At 36.2% G+C, this 22,973-nt stretch overlaps 1 protein-coding gene across 6 annotated transcripts in view; it reads right to left on the reverse strand.

The window, feature by feature from the left end:
- LOC108711237 (plexin-A4) overlaps nt 1-22,973 on the reverse strand; it is a 521,236-nt gene that overhangs the window by 358,105 nt on the left and 140,158 nt on the right. For 5 of the 6 annotated variants that reach the window (XM_018252771.2, XM_018252773.2, XM_018252772.2 and 2 more), the window contains one exon: nt 7,389-8,623. In XM_018252771.2, the coding sequence (XP_018108260.1) occupies nt 7,389-8,564 (1,176 nt within the window). In that variant the 5' untranslated portion in view covers nt 8,565-8,623. The remainder of the gene's footprint in view (nt 1-7,388; nt 8,624-22,973) is intronic. The other variant, XM_041586588.1, reaches the window with a different exon arrangement.

Here is a 22,973-nt window from a genome sequence, read left to right on the forward strand (position 1 = left end):
TTCAGTGTGCATTAGGGATGCCACTGGACATCAAACCTAAATACACACGCGACTGGTGATTACCTCTTAAACCTACAGTATGATGCAAGATAAATTACTTCTGGTCATTCTCAGCTGCAGCTACTGGAAATGTACCATTTAACCTAAAGTCAGATTGAATAGCCTAAGAGCCCAGTTATAATTACAAGAAGTCCCTTTGCTGTTTTCTTAGCTTCAAGTCATATGAAAATACCTACCCATTGTATAATAATCGGAGTGCTTAGCGTATTCCAAGAATCCCATTGGTCTATATCTGACTTGCTTTTGACCCTCATAAGGCTGCTTCATCTTGAATATAAACATTTTTGCCTGGGCTGATATGGATAAAAAGGTATTTACAGCTCAGAGCTCTGGCTGGATTGATAAGAGAGAAAACTGGATATTTTTTCTGGTTGTAGAACATCTGATAGGGCTAGCGAAGAACTGATACACAGAAACTGTATTTTATTGGATTTTGAGGACCCATCTGCCTTAGCTTCTATATCAAGGGAATGAAGGACAATATTTATAAAGAAATATAACCATTATTATTCTCTACTCTTTCACAACAAAGCCTTACTCTTTTTTTTTTTACATTCCGCTTGGATACCTTTGTTTATATTTGCAGTACATGGTAAATCATTTTTCTCTCAACGAGTTATAAAATGAATATTTATTTGCTCACTTGTTTTTCAGTTTTTGTCCAGTGTTTTTTTTTTCCAGCTCATTAATCATATATAAGTCAATAAATCAAACCAAAAATTGAATTCTGTGCTAAAAAAAATTATGAAGAATCCCAATAAAAAGAAAAGGTGCATGTTTATAATACAACAATGTATTATACAAAATTCCTGGAACTCAACTGACTAACTTTCCCCTCCAGAGACTGTCAGCACTCAAGCTTGTAATAAATGCAGCTGCCAAGCTCATAGACCTTAACACCCAGTCTTCCTCTACCATGCCAATCTCCAGGCTTAAACTACTATTCAATGTATGCATTTAAAGTGATACTGACACTAAACATTTTATTTTCAAAATATTAATCTACATTAAAAGTTACCTATAGGTCATGTTGAGTTTTTCACTGATTGTTCTGCTTTTATAAGTAATTGTTACTTGAAGTTCCTTAACCTGACTGTTTTGCCAACCTGACTGTCCCTTCTCAATCTGTCAGTTAGAGTTTCTAATGTTGCACAAATATGGCAGCCCTCTCATAGAGGAACATGGGGGTAAGAAAGGTAACGTAAAAGCATCTGGCAAATACTTTTATGGCAAAATTATAAATCGGAAGACAATATTATGATAGATGTAAAAAAAAAATATTTTCTGGTGTCATTATCTCTAACTAAACATTATTTTTAAAACTGTTCAAAACCAGACCCCACCCTATAACTCAAAACCAGTGGAACAACTACTGGGGCGGGGGATGAGTGAAGTGTGCATCTCTGCCGAGGCACAATCACACCACCAATTTGCAGGGAAAAAACATCACCATGAAAATAACTTTTGTTATCATTTTAAGACTCAAATTTCTAAACTAGCTTGAATGTTTAAACTATGCCTTTTGTTCCCTTCTATAAAAGCTCACCAGGTGCTAGTTGCTGATTTTTTTAAAAATTTTGATATTCCTTATGATTTTTGGTGGAATTTAAAAATCATTTAAAGAAAAAATGAACCAAATTCAGACAATTTTCCCTTTGTGCAAATGTATTACAGGTATGGGAACTGTTATCCAGAATGCACGGGACCTGGGGTTTTCCGGATATTAGATCTTTCCGTAATTTGGGTCTTCATGCCTGAAGTCTACTAGAAATTCATTTAAACATTAAATAAACCCAATAGGCTGGTTTTGCTTCCAATAAGGATTAATTATATCTTAGTTGGGATCAAGTACAAGCTACTGTTTTATTAATACAGAGAAAAGGGAAATCATTTTTAAAAATTTGGATTATTTGGATAAAATGGAGTCTATAGGAGCCATTCCGTAATTCGGAGCTTTCTGGATATCGGGTTTCTGGATAAGGGATCCTATACCTGTATACTCTATGTTTGGAAACTTTTTTCTAAATGTTTACAGCTTTTCCTTCCCTCAAAAGATTTCCAGGAAATGTGTAAAATGAAGCAATTTACTTGGTACAATTCTGTGGAAGCACTACTTTATACTTTGTATGCAGTTTTCAAAGTTTTTTATATTTATTATATTGTAAGCACCAGCTAGTAATATATTGCATACATTTGGATTGGATTATATAGAAATGCAATCTCAGTAGTGATGGGCAAATAAATTCGCCTGGCCCGAATTTGCGGCAAATAAATTAGAGAATTTCCTGCGAAAATTCGCCGGCAAAAATTCTGGACACGTGTCCGAAAAGTCGCACGCATTAAAATCGATGCGCGTCAACACTATTTGGATGCCCATTTACGTTAACGCCAGCATCAAAATTGATGCGAACGGCTTTTTCGCCAATTTCCGTTTCTTCACAATTTTTTCGTGAAACTTTCCAATTTTCATGATTTTTCCTGAAATTTTCTGATTCTCGAACTTTTGTTCTAACACTAAAGGAGGGCCAAGGTTGTACTGGACAGCCTTAAATAAAGTAGGTAAAACTCCAAGCTAGGTCAGTAAACGTAGTATTGCCTTTCTAAAGATCATGCATATGTATATTTGTTGCTAAAAAAAATACCATTTATCAGTAGCCTTTTTAACCTTTCCCCTTTGTCAAACCACCTGTACATCTTTCTAATCTTCAATCATTTTCTTCACAATGTCCTTTGCTACCTTTCCTTTAACTCTCGTTTATTCAGCAGCCATACTATATTTCTGCAGCGTTCTAGAAATCAGGAATGGCTTGAGTATAGTAATTTAATTGTCAAAACCTGAACTGTGCACTTTTATTATAACAGTCATACTATTTTTGACCGTTGCGTGATTCACTTGGACAAGGCATTATTAGAGAATACTGTTAGCAAGCTGAAAGGTGTCACCTTCTCATCTAAAAACACAACTCCCTGTTAAATATTATATTATAGAACTATCCTTTTTCAGCAGATTTCCAGCTGATCATGGAGCACTTTCTAAAGCTATTTCTGTTTCTTTTAATGACTTAAAAGTCAATGAAAATTTCATATAGCTTTTAGTGAGCAAGTAAGACCCTTTAATTCATAGGCACACAGGGTTAAACAGTGGGCACCAATGTAACAAAAAGCAACAGTCCCTGAGATTCTTTGAAAGAGTTGACAGAATACAGTAGTATGGGATACTTTACCTGAAAAAAACATCTTTACAATACATTTAGACCCTCTTAATCAGATTAATTGTGATTGAGATAAGTATAGAATTTCATGGGAAAATATATAGTCTTCAGGGAAATTATGGAATACTAGTATACCAGGTAGATTACAATAAACATTCACATATATGACTCCTGCACATGATGTATAGTATACCAAGCATTGTTTAGTAGCTTGGCATCTATTCTCCCAACTATTTGCAGAGGGTCTTAAAAACCGAATCCATGAGGTTGTAGAAAAGATAGATGTATATTAAACACAGCTACAATCAGACTTTTGCTGTCATTTTGTTCCTTTACGTAAAGTTTTCTGATCAACGTTAAATGCCGATTGCTTGCTATTAGCAAATGCATTTGAGCAGTTTAACTAACTGCAACGAAAATAGATTGTATTTCAATATATATAAAGCCATTTACTTTAACAAAGAGGGACCTAGAAACTATTATTTTACAAACATGCTCAATACATTTCTATTACAGCAGGTTACAAATTTAAAAAAAAAAGTGAGCTGAGCTACAATATCAGTGGGATGCCTAGGTATAAGGTAACTGGCTACAGCATATGCTAAGTTTCTTTGCACAAAGCCCATCCATCCTCCAACAATATCTCATACTGGCTCTGCGCCAGCCAACTTAACTGAGCTGTCAGCATCTTCCTTGCACCAGGTAAATTTGCTGGCAGCCAGATTCTCAAGTTAATCTCTCATCTGATTTGTGCCTAGGAGCAAGTGGTGACAGTACTGGAAAGATTCAAGCAAATTTTATTGTTAAGGAAAGTTACAGTATACAGTTAAGAGTCCCTATAAATTGAAGAAAATAATTTTCTGTTTGTTGCAAGCTCTGTACGCTTCTGAAGTTTTACCCATTTTTCAGGGATCAGTGACTGAACAACCCTATTGTTAATGTGATATTGGCACAGCCACAAGTAATTTTACACTCTACAAATTCAAAAACCTTTTAAGAGAGCCTATACCATGGTGCATGAGGGGACTAAGGCAAAGTATTATACATATATAATGTGTGTGATAAAACTGCATTGATGGCAAGTAGCTAAATCTTTCAGTTTTTTCCGGTCACCGTGAATATAAAACCTACCCATTTCCTTCCTGGAATGCAGTCCTATATAAAATGTTTTATCAACTTGGTCGGCTTTTCCTGTGAATGTATGCTACTCTACTGCTCATTTTATAGGCAAGGCATTAATGAATCCTTAAAAAAAATGTCTGACTCTGAGATCTGTCAAGGCATGGATATTAGTTGTGCATGGATTTGAAGTAGGAACAATATATAATCTGGGCTGGAAGAATTACAGATGGCTTGCTGAGGAACCAATTTAGAGGCCCAGTGAGAGCAGGTGATGAAGAGATTATCCAGGTGTTACATATTTAATCATTTTGCAAAAGCAGAGCATGCACTGTACTCATCACTGACCTATCCTGTTAAATCATTGGCTTGCCTCTGCTATTGGCTAGTTAAATTATTTTGGCTAGTTAAAACATTGGCTTGCCTATGCTATTGGCTAGTTTAATTATTTTGGCTAGTTAAAACATTGGCTTGCCTATGCTCCTGATGGGTCCTTCTGATTTCTCACACATCCAATTAAGAGACTCTAGGAAGTAACATGAATGGTTTTATACTGATTAACAAGGAAGAATAAGAGAAATCAAAACAAAATATAAGATAAAAACTGGTAACTCTATAAAGGACTGGTTGGTCCTATGAAACACTTGAGTGTTCTACACATGTAAACACAGGGTTTACAATGTATTGTTTTTGTCATCTTGCATGAGAATTTTATTTCACATTTATTATTTCTTACAACAATATTCTCAAATGAAAAATCACCTGAGAAAAGTATCTTTGAGTTGCAAGACATTTGAATAGGCTTCTATTGACTGCAGGCTTGGGAATTCTCATGTAAGTCAATGAAAGAATTTCTGGTGTGCTCCACTGAGCAAAATTGATTTCAGCACCTTAAATAATGCAAGAAAATTGCTAAACCATAAAAAACCTCAATATGCCCATAGTCTTTTCACTTTTTTCTCACAATCTTGTCCTTTAATAAATCCCCCTATAATCAGGGAAAGTTATTGAATGTAAGTGAACTTATTATTATTGGCTTTGTTAATTTAGAGACTATTATTGGTTTGTTCCTCAATTCATTATTTTAGTTTCATTTTTTTTAGAATAATTTGGCAGCCTACTGAAACTGACATTTGCCTCCAGTTGATGTTTCCAGAAAATATTTTTGTACTTAAAGGAGAAGGAAAGTGCTTTTATACTTGGGGATGCCAAAAGTTAGACACCCCCAAGTGATTGCATTTACTTACCTGACACCCCAGGCCGGTGCACTTATCAGGAGATAACTCCACCGGCCCGGGATTCTTCCAGCGAGCACCACAGAGCAATCATCTTCCGGCTTCTTCTTCTCGCGGCTGCACATGCTCAGCAGAGCAAAGCCAAACTTTAACTAAAAAGTTGTCTATTTCATTCTACTGTGCATACATCTGAACAGGGAAATTTGAAGAAAGAAACTGAAAGACAATTGCTCCGTGGTGCTCACTGGAGGGACCCCAGGCTGGTGCAGTCCAGGGTGTCAGGTAAGTAAATGAAATCACTTGGGGGTGCCTAACTTAAAAAAAAAACTGTCGCGTGTAGGTTGACATTTCCTTAATAATTATGATCAGATTAGGGATGTCGGGAGATTTCAGTAGTCCCCATAGGTTATTTGAACCATTTTTGTAAATGCTGCTATAAAATATTCACATAATTCCTGAAATCTACAGATCCAAATCATGCTAATCAAATGCTTCTGTTCACAGCTCTTACTGTACATCAACACATTGCCTGCTAACCATTTTAAAATCCACCTGGTTTAGAAAAAAAAAAAAAAAAAAAAGAGTTAAACAAGAAGTAATATGTTTTGCAGAATCCCGTCAAACCTAATTTGAACACTTTTTCATGTCAGGCTCTTTTGCTTTCCACTTCCACTACTTTACAGGCCATTATAATCATTGTCTGCATTCAGCTTCCTGTCATTAGAGGTGCATCACTGTCTAACCAGAGAGAAATATTAACATTTTTAGTGGATTCTGTGCTGTTTTGAAATTGCCATTATCAAAGCAGTGCTTGGTTTATTCCTCCATTATTAGCTCTTGAAGTGTATGGACAGAAATCTTTACCACATCTTTGGTTTGATGTAACCTTGATGGCTTACGAGTGACACGTGAACCACAGGTAATGATGCTGATAGCAGAAAGAATACACAAAAGATACAATAAATACAGTACAGCTTTTACTGAAATGTAAGTTACCCCTTCACTGACAGAGACAAGCAATCTATAAATCTACTCATTACCTCTTCTTTCTCTTGGGATTGGTGTTATTTTACTCACTCATCCAGTGAATCATTTCTTTCCCTGCCTTATGGATCCTGTAACACAATATGCTGTGCCTTTGCTGCCAGCTCTCCTGATATCCAGGGACAGTTTCATTTCTTGAGTATTTGCAAGTATTGCTTGGTAATGTCCTGGGATTTGAAAACTGACCAAATGCATGGTAGTATTTTCATTGTGTAAAGGCCATAAGAGGCATATCGTTGCTTTAGCGGACATTCTTTACAACAAACACAGTAGGAATGTTAGCATTATGTCCAACATGTATGTCATATATAGTGAGTATATGATATATGACTGTGCCTAACCATTGTGTACACCAATTTAAAAATAGAAATTTGGCTCTTAAAGTTACCAGAAGTTGGCTTTTTGCCACTGCTGGTAACTAGCCACTCTCTATTGCCTAATACAAGTTTCTTTCACCTTGACTCATGGCAGTAGCAGCCCTGTATGTTCAGCACAAGCCCTATTCATGAAGTGCATAAACTCACAGAGACTGCAGTGCCGTTTTACAGTCATGTAACATCTCTGTGACTTATATTATCCTTATAATTATATTTAGAATTATGGATGTACAAAAGGAACAATACTAACATATTTGCAATAAGCAACAAAACCTAAATAATTCTCCTGTTTTTTCTATTTTGTCAAAGTGAATCATAGTTAAGTAAAATTCATGTCTTACCGCGTTGCCACAGGGAATATCCTTCACCTTTAGCCATGCAAGATCTAAAGTGCCTTCTCCCTTGTAGCATGACTGAAGTCTCTCTTTAATGCGGTCGTTAATATCTTTAAGAACAAACACACACAAAGCCGACTCATCCAGTGAATTTAATTTTCTTTTCTGACCTTTGGAAAAGATAGTAAATAAAATATCATCCCCAGGTTTAATTCCCAAAGACTTTGCAAGTATAGACCCTGCTTTGGACAAGTAAGCAGCTTGTAAAAGCCTGTATTCCACTCCATTTTTCTCACATCCAATGGGAACCTCAACGTAAGAGTTAAAAGCTGTGTCTTCTTTGCACAGACGAACTAATTTAGATGTATATACTTGCTCCTTTGTAGCAGAACCGGGTGGGAAAGTCATCTCAGGCTGAAGAGTCAAGAAGTAGACATAATTGCCACTATTAAACCCATAAATATAGTAAATGTCAAAGTCTGGAATGATGGTGAAAGTGTCAGATGGGATCTTTATCATTGAAGCAACAAACTCATCATGAAAAACATAGGCAAACATTCCATCAGCCTCTGAATCCTTGGTTAGCTTCCTGCTAGAGATAGTAGGGAAATATTCTGGTTTCCCATCCACAGATGTGGCAATAAAGAGTTTGTCATCAAGATTATTGTGAGAAACAATGACTCCAAAAACAGAGCCACTCTCGTTTACTCCAGAGAGATAATGCTCTTTCTTATGAGAAGGTTCACCAAGTTTGAAGAGATCATCAAGCCTAAGAAGTTTGCAAATACCTTGGTAAAGACTCCCACATGCAATTAACCGATTTTCTTTGTAGTCTATCAGCAGCATTTTATTGATATTGTTAGTCAGCGCCAACTGATCATTACAAGGTTGTACTATGCTTGGTGGGTAACACTTTGGGTTGTCCTCAGAAGGTCCTGTTTGGTGAGTTACTAAGATTTTTAAGTCTTCAGAGAGTTTGTAGATTCTGTTAACTGCTCCTAAATAAATATGTCCACTCCTTACATCAACTACTAGATGGTTGAATGTCCAGTCTGACTGCTCTGCGTAAAAACTGGTAAAGTTTAACTTTGTCTGGATAGTTTGCCTGGTGAGAGCAGACACTGTGGTTACAAATGCAATCTTGGTGACTATACTGATCCAGCTCCATCTTGTGGTCGCCATATTTGCAGACTCTATTGTAATGGTGTAGTTCTTGGAGATAATGCCTTCTGCTTGCTGCTCTGCAAAAAAGAAAAGAAAGGTTAATTAAAGGGACATTGCACTGGCCCATTGCAGAAAAATAAATATTGTATTGCTTTTCTTGCAATGCAACAAACAGTTAGTACCGTGTCTGGATCATTTAAGACTAAAAGCCTGATTGCTGCTATATGAATAGATTTTTGCGCACTATCCATCTGGTGCAACTGTGCTGAGGCAATTGGCACAGGTCATGTGGGAGCCCTGGAGCTACCACTGGGTTTAGAGGTAGCAGCAGCTCCAGGGGTAATGTGCCTCAATAGGTACTACTGAACTCAACTCAGAACATAAGGCAGAAAGCTTAAGCAGAAACTAAGCTTGCCACTGACAAATTTAAAAATAGTCTAGTCTTCACCCATCAGAACCTACCAAACAAGATCAAATCACTGAATTTTCCTAATTTCTTGGTTACTAGAGAGAGTGGTGAAGCAAAAGGGTCAGAATTCATTTTTCTAGCTATTATATGATAGTTTTGGGTACAGTCATCACTATGAGCATTCCCTCCTCCAGCAACCAAAGCCATTGCTAAATTCTTAGAAAATGGCATGGAAAACATTCAGCAGTAGCATCTAGTGAATGTTATATATAACTTTTCTCTGTCGACACAAACAAATAATCCTTGCAAACACTGAATAGGTATTGAGAGGTGACATTTTTTTGCAAGGGTACATAAAGCTATAGTGTAACATTATTTAACATTGCAGCAACCGCTGGTCAATCTCATTGTCAAACCTGGACACAAAGCTACTGCAAGTTACAGGACAGAGATTAGATATAATTTATGTGGTTTCCATAACATTTCAGCGTCTTACATCTTACTTAGATGTTAGTTCCATTAAGATTTTATCTGTAGCAAAGATAATAAAGAATCTATCACACTGTGCAACTATTCCCCAAAATATAAAGACTTCAACGCAGACATATAACTATTATATCCATTTAATGCAGCCAGATTTCACTAAAACTCTTTCAAGCCTTTGCAGACTTAATCCTGATTTTTAATGATGTTATTCAGTCAGATTGAGCATGAAGCTGCATTCATTTTAGAGGTATAAAACTTCAGAGGTGGAAGACACCAAACGTGCTAATCATCCGATTGTATCCAGTTGGTGTCTGCCAGGATCCGTGCCAAAAAGTGTCCAGCTGTTCCTGGGAAAGCAGGAAAGCAGAAGGAGTATAGGTTTCAGATCACTTCCAGCTAGCAATGGAGAACAAGCTTAGCGACTCTGCCAAAGGACACCTAAGGCAAAAGAGCTATGGAGTAAATAAAACTCAGCGGTGTGCCTAGTGCTAATCTGGCAGTGCATTATCGTGTTTACTTTCACCCTGTGCCTGCATAGTTCTGCTGTTTCCTGGGACACAAGATGAGGTGAATAAATGATAGCTGCACTGACCCATGGCCCAGCTGTATTAAAACTCCAGACAGAAAACTTCTGCATGCTACTAAACTGGTAATTCTTTCTTACTGCTCAACACCATTTTTACTCTTTCTTCAGTTTTTGGGATAAACAACTAATAAGCCATGTAACTGAATTTACTTGTGTATTAATGAAATACTATTAAATAGTTGTTCAGCTGTTGTAGAATACAGCTACCAGCACCCTCAGAACAACCAGCTGGAAACTGAAGATCACATTATCCTAAAACTATAATCTTCTAAAAAGGATACCAAGCACATTTCGTGCAACATTGTGTGTTTTATGTATGATACAAACTACTGCTTATTGTATAATAGCTCCTTAACCGCTTCACCTAAGAGTGGCAAACCTATACCACAACCAACTTAATAAATCATCGCAGGCTAATTGTATTGCTGTTGTATCCAGTTAGCTAGAGCTGGAAAAATTATGGTTGTCCGATTTGTCCCATGCACCAGCATATAGTTGTTTCATGGTGTTACACTAATTTTTACTTACTTCACAATAGTGAATTGTAAAGACTTTGTAATAAATCCCCCCACAGTATGGCCACAGTACTAATTAATATACAGCAGCCTCTCTAATAGTATCCAATGTATTTCCTTCACTGACACAGCCCTGATGTTGTTTAATAACAAGATTGGATTTCAGTCTGTTTTCTCATTGCACTAATTATTTTATTCTATCTTAGATCTCTGAGGCAGCTGAATCATAGTGGGATATGTATAAGAGAAGAACAGCAGCAGTCATACAACCGGAAAATGCATTCAAGAACTCAACTGGATTATTTCAGCAGAGATCTAAGAATTGTAAATCTACCAATAAGTACTAAACAGTTAAGTGTAATCCTAATTATAACAGTCAGGCAATCAGAAGCTATAAATAAAAATGAAAAGAGGGAAAAAGGAATAACGAGTTGGAAAAACAATAAATCGTGCCTCCAGACTGGCTTGGCATGAATAGAAGGTAAAGAAATGTAAAGCATGTGTATTCCCCACAGAGTGAGGCTTCCTTCAGTTTCATAATTGGAGGGAATTTGCTTATCCCTTGTTTTATTTTTTATTTTATCTAATATTTTGTTTAGCCAAATTCTTGTCTGCTACTGTATCAACAACAAAAGGAAACAAAGAGCAGCCTGCAAAGGCAATAAACCATACTATATTTAGTACTGCTTAATAGACAATATTGCTGACTCTTGCCGGTAATGAAATAATCGGATTGGGCAGGTGACAGTCTGACTAGCTCAACATGCGCCACACTGCCCCAGCAGTATAATCACTGAGATAAGCGATACCAAATAGGAGCCATTAATGCCTGAGGATCAGATTGCATAATCAGGCATATGGAGACATAGCTGGATTCATCTCCACATGTCTGTGGAAAAGGTATGGCCCAAGTGTGCTCTTCGGTGAGGTTTACATGAATAGAATGGTTAATTAAAGTATGTAAACTTTACTATTCCTCTATATTTTAATCAACAAGTCCTAACATAGCCTGTCTACCTAAATATCCAGGTTTATGGTAAAATGGAGTTGGAGTTTCTCTGCACTTCACATTTCCTACATTTATTCAGGACAAATGATAAATATTATTCTTATTAGGTTATTACATTAGACCTGCCACGCCAAGAACAATATGCCAGTGCAACCTTTTCAGACCTTTAGGGCCCTATATTATTAATATTTTGCTTAGGTCCCTTAGTTCAAACATTAACATTCACACTACTATAGCTCTTATTCAAGACAGAAAATAAGCATTCTACCACTAGGCACATTATCAACGGCTTTAAGATCCCTACTAATTCAGCCCAACCACTTTAGAATCATGACATGGGGTAATCATGTACATGAAGGGTAGGCTTCCAAAATTAGTTCTGAATTTTTGTCCAGATGAATTCTTCATTATGACATATAGACAAATAAGGTGATTAACGGAAAAGGAAAGGCATTTTGTTGCCAAAAGATTAGCTGCAATAGTGCAAGCTAGAATGCTATATTTATTCTGTAGAATGTTTTACCATACCTGAGAAAAAAGCTCTAGAAGCTCTCTGTTTGTTTAGGATAGCAGCTGCAGTATTAGCTTGGTGTGACATAACTTCCTGCCTGAGTCCCTCCCTGCTCACTTATAGCTCTGGGCTCAGATTACAGCAGAGAAGGGGGGGAAGAGGAGCAAACTGAGCATGCTCACACCCAGGGCAAGGAGGTTTAATCTGAAGGCAGGAAGTCTGATACAGAATCCCATGTGTACACAATAGAAGGAAAGAAATGCAGTGTTTCTTTGAGGGTTTACTGGTATGTTTAGTGGACCTTTCTGATAAGGCTTACTTAGTTTTAACCTTTCATTCTCTTTTAAGAATAGGTTACTGATCCATATGTTTCAATGTTTGGAAAAAAGTAGAACCCCTACATACAGGAACTGGGTGAATCTCATGGAAGAGACGAGAAAAATTGAGAAATTGACAGCAATTATCCATAACAACAGCTTAAACTATTGGAAAATTTGGAACCCATGGATAAAACACATTAAATTGAATAATTGAAGAACGATTTAAATTAATAAGTTAAGTTTAATAACCCCCATATTACCCTTTTTTCCTTCTGTACCCCCATTCCTATGAAAAAGAAATAAATAAACATTAATAAAAAAAGGAAGTGTAGGCTGCCACAAGCACTTCAGATGCTGTGCAACTGCCGATGCCATAATTTCCCCACCTTCTGATACAGGGACACTGAAACTTGTAGTTCCATTATATGCAAGAATACCAAAGATTGCCTATCCCTGATCAATCAGATAGTTGTTAATGCTGAACATACTTAGCAAGCACATTAAATTATAAGGATATATTTGAAAAAATTTAATTAATGGTTTCCACCTGGCCGGTATTTGACTGGCCCAGCCAGTACATCACCAGCTGGGGCCAAATTAGAAATTCACTGGCAATGTATATTTCTAACACCAACCTGCCAATTTTCCCATCCATCACCACTACTTTTACCAGTGAAGGGCAAGAGTGCATTATATATTAATTAATTCAAAACACTTTTTTGATGCTATTGTTCCTTTTAACACTGAACCACTGGCATATCGATGTACATAGACCTCAAGTATCCTTAACTCATGGTTGCAGACAGGCCCGGATTTGTGGAAAGGCCACCAAGGCCCGGGCCTAGGGAGGCAGGATTTTAGGGGGGCGGCATGCTGCCCAACCACACCCACATTTGTTCAAAAACACTGGGGATGCGCTGGAGAGACAATAATTTTTTTAATTTCCCGTGCGCCAATCCCCATTGCTCCTGTCACCCTGGAGGTGACAGGGGTGACGAACGGGAGTGGGCCTAGGGGCGCCCACTATGTAAATCCGGCCCTGGTTGCAAACTACAAGCATGCTATGTGCAGGGGTTTTCAAATGACAGCCATGCAAGAGGAACCTATATAGTAAATAAAAAACAACATATAAAATTAAGGGCTTGCATGTGGGCGTTACCACTGCCTCTACCTAATGTGGTAGAGGAGGTAATGGACTACTTTATATCATATATACTGTACATCCACTAACTACTTATATTGACGTATAAGCAGATATGCCACTCAGAAACCAGTCTGATATTTCATCCAGCTTACAACTGACTTTTATAGGGCTTATTTTCAGAACATCATACCTGGTGATAGATTTCATAAAATAATCCTGTAGAGTCAAACAATACTGAATAAAGGCTGTGTTTTAGTTAAATATTTATACTAGCTGGAAGCCACAGCAAGACGGGCATTATGCTGAGGCTGTAGAAAACTGTCAAGACTGCTTGATGACTCTTCAACCACAGGAAAATTTCCTAAAGTTTAACACATTAAAGGGATTACACTGCAAAATAAAATGCTATCTTAACACAGCTTTCTACAACTGGAAACATCCATGTTTATACCTCAATTGTTTCAATTAAAGTTACCCTTGCAGCACAATGTTATTTCTGTAAAAATATAATTCCCGGTGGATATTCTCTCCATTTACTAACATAGCTGCTAGAGGCAAATCATCATAAAGGTTGTGTTGTCTAGGCACCCAAAACATTACAAATGGGCAAACAGAACAAACCAAGTTAAGTGGGATATTTTTATTATATATAGGAACATAGGTTTTAAGCTTTGTTTAACAATTGCTCCAACCATGAAAGGCAATTATGCCAATTGTGGTTACAAAAGAAGGAATAGGAGATAATTCATTTAGTAATACAGAATAAACAAGTTAAGTACTCGAATGAATAACAGGGACTTCCTATTGTTCTCTCTAAAGTTCTTCAAAGCATGTGTCCACAAAATTCGGAAATTAGCTTAATATGAGGCTAAATATCAAGAGCTATATTGACTAAAGGTCTATAACAGAGGTTCAACACAGTTTCTATTAATAATTATTTAAATGAGCACATTTATTTAGTCAGGATCAAAAGGAATTTAGAATGTATTATAGTGCTACTACCTCAAGCACCACAACTGCACATTATATGCCCTGGTTTATGTTATTAAGAATTTCTGGTATCCCTCATATGTAATTTCACTTAATGCTACCCTCACTATACGCCTGGCATGTACACAGTGAGAAGGCTGAGTATATTGTCACAGTCCTGTGAATGGTAAATGTGAGGCGGAAATTTTTATCTGGATCAAGCTATTCTTTCAGCAACATCTCACTCTACCAATTTCACACAGAAATGCACAGGCGGGCACCTCCATACAATGTAACAAAAGAACCTTCATATCTTTTCTGCTATCATTTATCAAACCAACGAAGAGAAAAATCCCAGCTACCAACAGAAACAGAAAGGAGCCTCTCTATTTCCCCTTCTCTCTCTTCATTCTGTTTCCTTCTCAAGAAGGATTGTAGCATAATATAGGATGCAAAAGGTTAAATAATGGGTATAATAAGCCTTAAGCGTGACATTCCTGTCAAGGGTTAAAAAGTAATTACAGCAAGCAGAAATAGGCAATCTTCAATTCTCCAATATTAAATATTATCCTATAAAAAATGTACTATATTTCAGTTTACATATTGTCATATTTTAACATATGCGCTAAACTGGGAGAATAGCAGCAAGATTTGCATAAGATTTGAGCAGAATAACTATGCACACTGTATCAAATATAGTTCAGTGTTATCAGATGTAGTTCACTATTGTCCAACTTCTCCCAGTTGCTGAGACCAGTAATAAAATGTATCCCATTTCTAGGTCAAATTACAATAAAATCATGATACAAAGTCCATGGAGGCCTTGGGTAAGCTCGGGGCCATAAAAATCCCAAAGGGGTCCTACTGACCAGCACTGACAGCACTAATATAGTTTTTGTTCGCCAATGTGTCCAAAAATGGCATAAGGGTCATTATTACCATTTTCTTTCCAGCTGCCAACTCTCTGTAATAACCAAGGACAGTCTCTATTTCTAAATTTTTATATCAGCATTTGTAGCCCCACAATCATCAAGGCTTTTTACCTTTGGCCAACGAAAGTGGTTTTAAATATGCCTGTGTATATAAAACAATTCTTAGGGTTTACTCAATCAAGAGGTACACATAATAAAAGATATGCTTCACGCACAACAGAATGGTAATAATCGGCTTTACTTGGCATGCCAAGTACGACAGGGAAACAGGATTACACACAATTTAAAGCAAGACTTATGTGAAGTTCTGGCTCAGCAACAATTGACCATGGCATTTATTTTTATGTTGCCAACAATACATTCACATAGATACTACATGCCAGAATGTGCTTAGCCCTTGAGCCACCGTGTTATTTTGAATGAGTGAGTTTTATTCTAATTTTCTAAGTGTTATCTTTAAGATCTACCACTATAAAAATGTTCTGTACACAATGAACATTATCTCTCTCTTTGCACAATTTAGGTCATTGCTTAGAGAGCGTTTCATGAGTCCTATTTTGTAAATAAGATGATAATGGAGATATTGGAACATTTTGATTTGCTTGTAAAGAAGTCATAGATTTATCCAATCTGGCTGTCTCTAGCAACATTGCCTGTCTAATAATCAAAATTAGCACCCTTTTCCATACAAGCTACAAACAAGGGGGGCACATTCAATGCTATGCTCAGTGGCTTTTACACAGAGGACAGAGAATTTATGATCTTACCAGGCCTGGATTAAATTTGACGTTTTATCCTATTTGCAGTTTGCTCTAACACCAAGATTAAATATAGCTACATATCAAACCCATTGGTTAAAGGAAAACGTATATATACCCCCCAAACAATGTAGGTCTCTATAAAAAGATATTGCAGAAAACAGCTCATATGTAAAATCCTGCTTCATGTAAATAAACCATTTTCATAATACTATACTTTTCTAGTAGTATGTGCCATTGGGTAATCATAAATAGAAAATTGCCATTTTAAAAAATAAAGGGCCGCCCCCTGGGATCGTAGGATTCACTGTACTCACAAAACATACCAACAAACCATACATGTTAGGTCACATGAGCCAATTAACAGACAGAGTTGTGTCTTTTGCTTCCACACTTCTTCCTGTTACAGTTAGAGTTGAAGTATTTCTGGTCAGGTGATCTCTGAGGCAGCACACAGACCATCATGAAATGGTGGCTCAAGGCTAGAGATGTAAAAGGGCAATATTTACTTAAATATATATTCCAGTTTGGTAAGATTCTTTAATATGCCACTTAATATGATATGAACTATATGTTGCTTAAGTGTTCATTTTGGGGGTATAGTTTTCCTTTAACTTTCAGTGCATTGCTACTACTTTCTGCATTTCCCCAAAGTACTCTGTGTTCTCTCACTGTTCCAGACTCTGGGCTCTGAGCCTGGCCAGTAACAGTACCATTATATTCTGAAATAAAAATCATAGATAAATACATGTATATAAAGAGAGAGTGGGAGAGGGACAAGGCCTGATTTACATAGCCCAGATATGTACTAATCAAAATAACTCACCATGTAGTTCTGTTGCAGCAGTTGCGTGAAATTACTAGTGATGTACTAAAGCTACGTAATGGGATGGATTCTTGTGTCAGCTGTCGGAGAGGGGGTTAAACATGTATATCTGCATTCAATATGGAACAGCACTTCTGAATTTCTTTGAATTAAAAATGCTTCTTTTTTTTTAAAGCAATAGAATAGCAATAGAATGATGAAATGATTCACCACTAAATGTCCCCATTAGTCCCTGTAACTTTAATAGATGCAATAGTAATACAAAAAAAGAAATAACACTTTAATGCAGTTTTATCAGATTTACTATTAGAAGATGCAAAGAAAGAAAGCATGTAGAATGTATAAGGTAACATCGCTTTGCCTTGTTTGTTATAAATTCTTTCGCAGTGACTGACATATGATGGGTATATGACAGTGTTATTTGATTTAACAGTCTCCAGCAAAGGGAGATGTCACCTTTTACAGTGTGAATATTCTGACACAAATAGACCATTTTGACTAGCAGTACTTTGACTGGGCAGTAAATGGAAAGTGTGCTAAGTTCAAAGAAATAAAATATTTTGTCAGTCACAAATCTCTTACATACTTGGCGCACAATTGTATGTCTTTTCTAAAAAATCATTCTGTTTGCTAGAAGACCACATTAAAGGATGCTCCAACAATTCCCATAGCTATTCCCCTTTCTAGAGTTTTCACTTCCTGATTTGTATACTCAATGTACTGTGACATGCTCATTCCCAACACAAGGGCTTCCTCTTTCACCTTCTGATATAGGTCAGACAGCTACATGGGAAGAAGCCTGACAACCCGTGCATCAGTCATACTCCTCAGTTTCAGCAATGCAGAAGTCTGTGTCAATGTGATGTCTCTGTATATTCAGTTACTGAATCAATTCTACTTGCACAGCTGCCTCTAAAGCATTGTTTTCGGCAAAGTATATCCAAAGCAGCACTTGCTCTTTTTATGAATTGGAAGATTTCAGTGCTATATAACTTGTATTGCTATAAATGTTTTTTGGGAAAAAACAGTGCACAATGCTTTATAGTGTTGTTTAAACTTGCATCCAAATTCTAAAATTAAAAAATACCTACAGTACTAAAGCAGATCCAAATGGCAATCTTCACTACAAGTGTTTTAAAGGGTGTTTCTCTCTAGTGTACATCTGCAGGGTAATGCTGCAAATATGGCATGATCATATCACACATTTGGTAGAGTAAGCTACAGCCAGTAATGGAATTTCTAAGCAAGAACAGCTACATTGTATATTCTGTCCCAAAGTTAAACGTGACTAAAGCAGCTATTTTGCATGGATTTTCACCTAGTACAACACATTATATTTACCATTCCAATATGAAATGGTTTGTTTTCTCGCACAAGGCTTGCTCTTTTCTGATAAAAGAAACTGATAAGCTGAATCAGTGGAAATGCTAGGATATTGAGGTCATTCAGCAGTCTTGGAGCACATGAGAAAAAAGCATAACACTGCAAAGATATGCAAAGTTCCAGAGAATTGTTCTTGAAAATAAGCACAGCAGTGTATTTATTATGTTGCTGTATATTTAGATATTATGCATTTTAAGTCTTGAATATTGGTTTTGTGGCCAATTATTTCCATGACTTCTATGTTACTTACATGTGAAGCTACCACCCTGCAGACCATAGTTTGGTCATGCCTTAAAATTACCTGTACAGGATATTCTGACCCTAACATTGCTCACATGCTTTCAATTAGCCCTCCCATTAGCTCCACATGACTAGATCATATTTACCACAGGTAAATAGGCACTGGACAATGAAAGTTTCTAGGCAAGACTGTTATTAGTTTGGAAATTTGTTTTTGAAGTTTGAAAGTTTTAAAAATGTATGCTTTACAGCAGTAGCAGTCACTAAAGAATACTTTCATGCAAAAGGAAACATTGCAAAAATGCACCATTTAAATTTTCCATGTCATTTTCCACCAGGTTCTACAGTGCACAACCCACTGGTGCTTCAATAAAAATAACTCACTTGTGTATGATTGTAAACTCTTGCTAAAGTCTTGAATTAACATATAGATCGTCAGGCTCCAATAGGCTTCACTAGGTAGGAGATTAGAAGATGGCAGTTTTATAGTTAAGAAGAAGGCAGTGTATAAGAGCTTTGCCACTATGAAAGGAAGAAAACTCATTCTGCGACCCCCTTCCCCCGTGGCAGCTATTAAATGCTCCAACAAGACAAAAAAAATGATGTTTAGGATAGTTGTTCTTCAAGTTGTTTTACTGTTTGTCATCTACACAGAAATGTGCCTCTGTTAAAAATATTACCAATGACTTCTATGATCTAAGGCAAAAGAATAGGTTCTCTTTCAGCCTCACAATTACTACGGGGGAAAATACAAATGGAAAAATATTGATATATTTTGTTTATCGCTTAATTACACCCTTGGCTATTTTATGGTTGCTCCAAGTGAAATGGTAAATGCAGGACCTTTAGGAAGGGCACACTACTTGTTGTATTTTAGATATAGGGCCACCACCCATACAAGTGCTTCTAGTCAGTAGCAGGCATTCTGACATGAAAAGTAAAAAAAATACTTTAATTTAAATGCATTAATGGTAAAGCAGTTTTGTCCTTTTTATATGGACATCATCAGCATTAATTACATGGCTGAAACAAATGGGAATTTCTTTAAGAAACAAAAAGTTGCTGGATTAGTAGAAATAAGACCCATTCAGAGTGCCACAGTCAGAGCAGAGATTGTTAGATGAATTTGCTGACCCTTTCAAAACCATAGACTCCTGTGGAGGGCAGAGGCAGCATAAGTGTGATTATTGTGTGTCTCTAGGTCACAATGGAACTGAAAGAGTCAGGCAGCTGAGTGTGGGAAGATCGTTTCCCATAGACCCGAGGCATTACCTTGTTAAGAGAAGACCCATCAGTGTCTGAGGAGCCAAACAAGCAGGCTCAGCATCGATGCAAATCACAAACCATCAGTGTCACTGCTCTTGTTTGGCTGTATTTTGCAGGAGAGTAAAAAAAACTGAAGACCTCAAATATAAAAACTGTCAGCAGAAAGGTATAATTTGTTCTATATCACCAGCTGCAAACTAAACTTGTCCATAAAAGATGAATAAAGAATGGCTTTCATGTAAAACAATGAGAGAGGTGAATAAGTGGTGTAGTGGTTATTGCTTTAGACAAAAGCGCAATTTAACAAGCAAACAATTGCCAGTAAAAGCAAGCTGGAAATCTACAACTGTGTGTAGGTGCTCATTTTGGATTTTTTGTAGGTAGTATTTATTGTGTGCTCCTTAAATTGTGCAGTACATCCAAGTTATCAAAACACTAACAAGCAGACAAAATAGTGTGTAAAACAAAGGTTCGTTGAATATTATTGGTAAGTAAAGATGGTTTGGGGATTAAATCTAATATTGTTTACTTTGACATGCTCATAGTTGTTCTGATTTTTTTCTTCATGGATAGAGCTGCTCTTCAACTTAAACGTGAACAAAAATATTTCAAGCTATAACAGTGTTTGCAAAAGGATTACATTCATGTCTGGTTTAACCGTGTGTCCAGTCAGTGCAAATACCTATTTGTGCATAGTTCTTTATTGGTGGCAGAAAACGAACGACAGCTGGCACAGTGAGCTACTAGCAACATTTAAATCCAACAGTGTGAGAATTAAGATGATCTTTAATTAATTAACTGAAGGTGTAAACAAAAGGTTTTTTTTTTTATAAACTTTTTTTATGCGTTTCAGTCGCCTTTATTAATAGTCCAAACTTTGGACTCCAGGAGCAGATTAAAATCCCCATTTTTGGCCAATTATGCTTTAATTGTAAGCCTTGTGTCGCCATGTTTCTGGACACTCAAGCAATGTCATATTACAAATAAATGGGTATAATATATATATATATATATATATATATATATATATATATATATATATATATATATATATATATATATATATATATATATATATATGGAAAGTTATTACATTTTCAGTCAAATTCCTGGCATTTTAATGTAAAATCTTATTTTTAAAAAGGCTACGTATATTATATTTTGTACTATATTACGTTTTGTACTACAGGCTAAATCAATGGGACAGTTAATCTCTATCCATAAAACTAATGGTACATGGAAGATTTGGACTGCCACTAATATTCGGCAGAAAAATGCAGTGGTTGTCCATTCCTATTTTCTACAAGATGGCCGTGTTGAAATGTCCAGTGTGTCATTAGCAGACCAAATGTCAGACTAGTCAGAACAAGCAGGTAGGGTCCATAGCAAAGTGAACTAAAATGTCATGTTCGATTTTAATGTGTTTTTCTGTTTACAAAGACATCATACTTTGCTGTTCTACCCAGTCAGATATCATAGAATTTATAGTTATTGCAGAGGCATGTATTTGTAGATTTATGTAGCTTTGACATGGATAGAGTTTAAATCATTGTTTTTCATTTACGGAGTATATACAGGCTGCTTGGACCTGAGAATTTCACGATAAGGGATATTTCCGTAATTTAGATCTCTTTTAGATCTACTAAAAATTATGTAAACATTAAAGAAACCCAATAGGAATGTTTTGCCTTCAGTATGGATTCATGGGGCTTAGTAACCAACAAGTACAAGATACTGTTTTATTTTTACAGAGATACAGGAAATAATTAATTTTTTTAAACCATTAGATTTGTTTTCTTAATATGGACTCTATGTAACTGCACAACCCCAGACCCTGACAGGAATGTATTTGGACTTGTTTGGATGGGAAGAAAAATACAATACATGGTATGTTTATCACATAGTCAGTATAAGTAATGCTGGGTGTGGGGGGGAGACTTGCAAGCGCTTAACCCCCTGCTGATACAAATCAAAACACAAGGGGACTGAGCTTCACTGGTATCATTCCATTCCTTAAACTGCTTTGTTTCTAATTTTGGGGTAAGTGTAAATACTATCTTAGTATGATGAAACTTGGTACATTTACAATAAATGAGAACTACAATGGGTGAGAGGTGCCAAAAGTACCATTAGATGTGAAAGCCAAATACTGGGCTTGTGTGAAAGCTTGCTCTGTACAGGCACTTCTCTATTTAGTCTGTAGCTGAATGGAGCAAATCTACTTTGCTTGCCAGTGAATGTGCTGGCTGGAAGCCACTCACATTTTTACAAAACTGTCTATAGCCTTAATGGCTGTGAATTGAAAAAATATAATTTTACCCACAAAGATAAATGAATTTATCTACGTGGTTAGTTGTATGCCTTGGTGCAAATCCTCTGGTAATTCAATTATAAAGACAATGAAAATAAAACTTTTTTAAAAATCCCACACCCTTAGACAAAATGTAAATGTTATCTATTAAATAATATTTAATCAAAATGATATCCACTTTTCAGCCACTGGTATACCAAAGAATAAATTAAAATATCTTTCCAAGCCCACTCTTGCAGCTGTAGGTTTACCAAAAAAATAAATAAATAAATATATAAATATATTAATTCTTTGGTTAATATGTGCCACTATTGTATGCCCTTTATTATGTGGCATGCTTGCTGTTAAATTAGAATGCTAAAGACCACAAAAGAAAAGGGATCCATTCATCTAAACCTCTTCTCCTTACTCCAGATATCCTCTTAGACTCAAATTTTATTTGTGAGTATTTTTTGCACCAATTAAGGTCAACTTTATTTTATGCTATTTGTGGATGCTTTAGCACCAAACTGTACCTAAAAACTGTAAAAAAATAAATAAATAACAGCATTAATCGTTTTATATGAATTGTCAATAAATTGTATTTGTATTCCATAAACAGATTCCTAAGTCAGAAAAAGTATTTTGTTTGAGTAAGAAAAGTTTTTACTTTGTTACATTGTTTTTGCTAACATCATTGTAGATATAATTTATACCATTTATCCTTCCAGATAGCCTGTGCTGTTGACAGTATGGAAATTCTACACGAGTACTAAATCAAGA

This window comes from Xenopus laevis, chromosome 3L (genome assembly GCF_017654675.1).
Source record: "Xenopus laevis strain J_2021 chromosome 3L, Xenopus_laevis_v10.1, whole genome shotgun sequence".
In the NCBI taxonomy this organism is placed as follows: Eukaryota; Metazoa; Chordata; class Amphibia; order Anura; family Pipidae; genus Xenopus; species Xenopus laevis.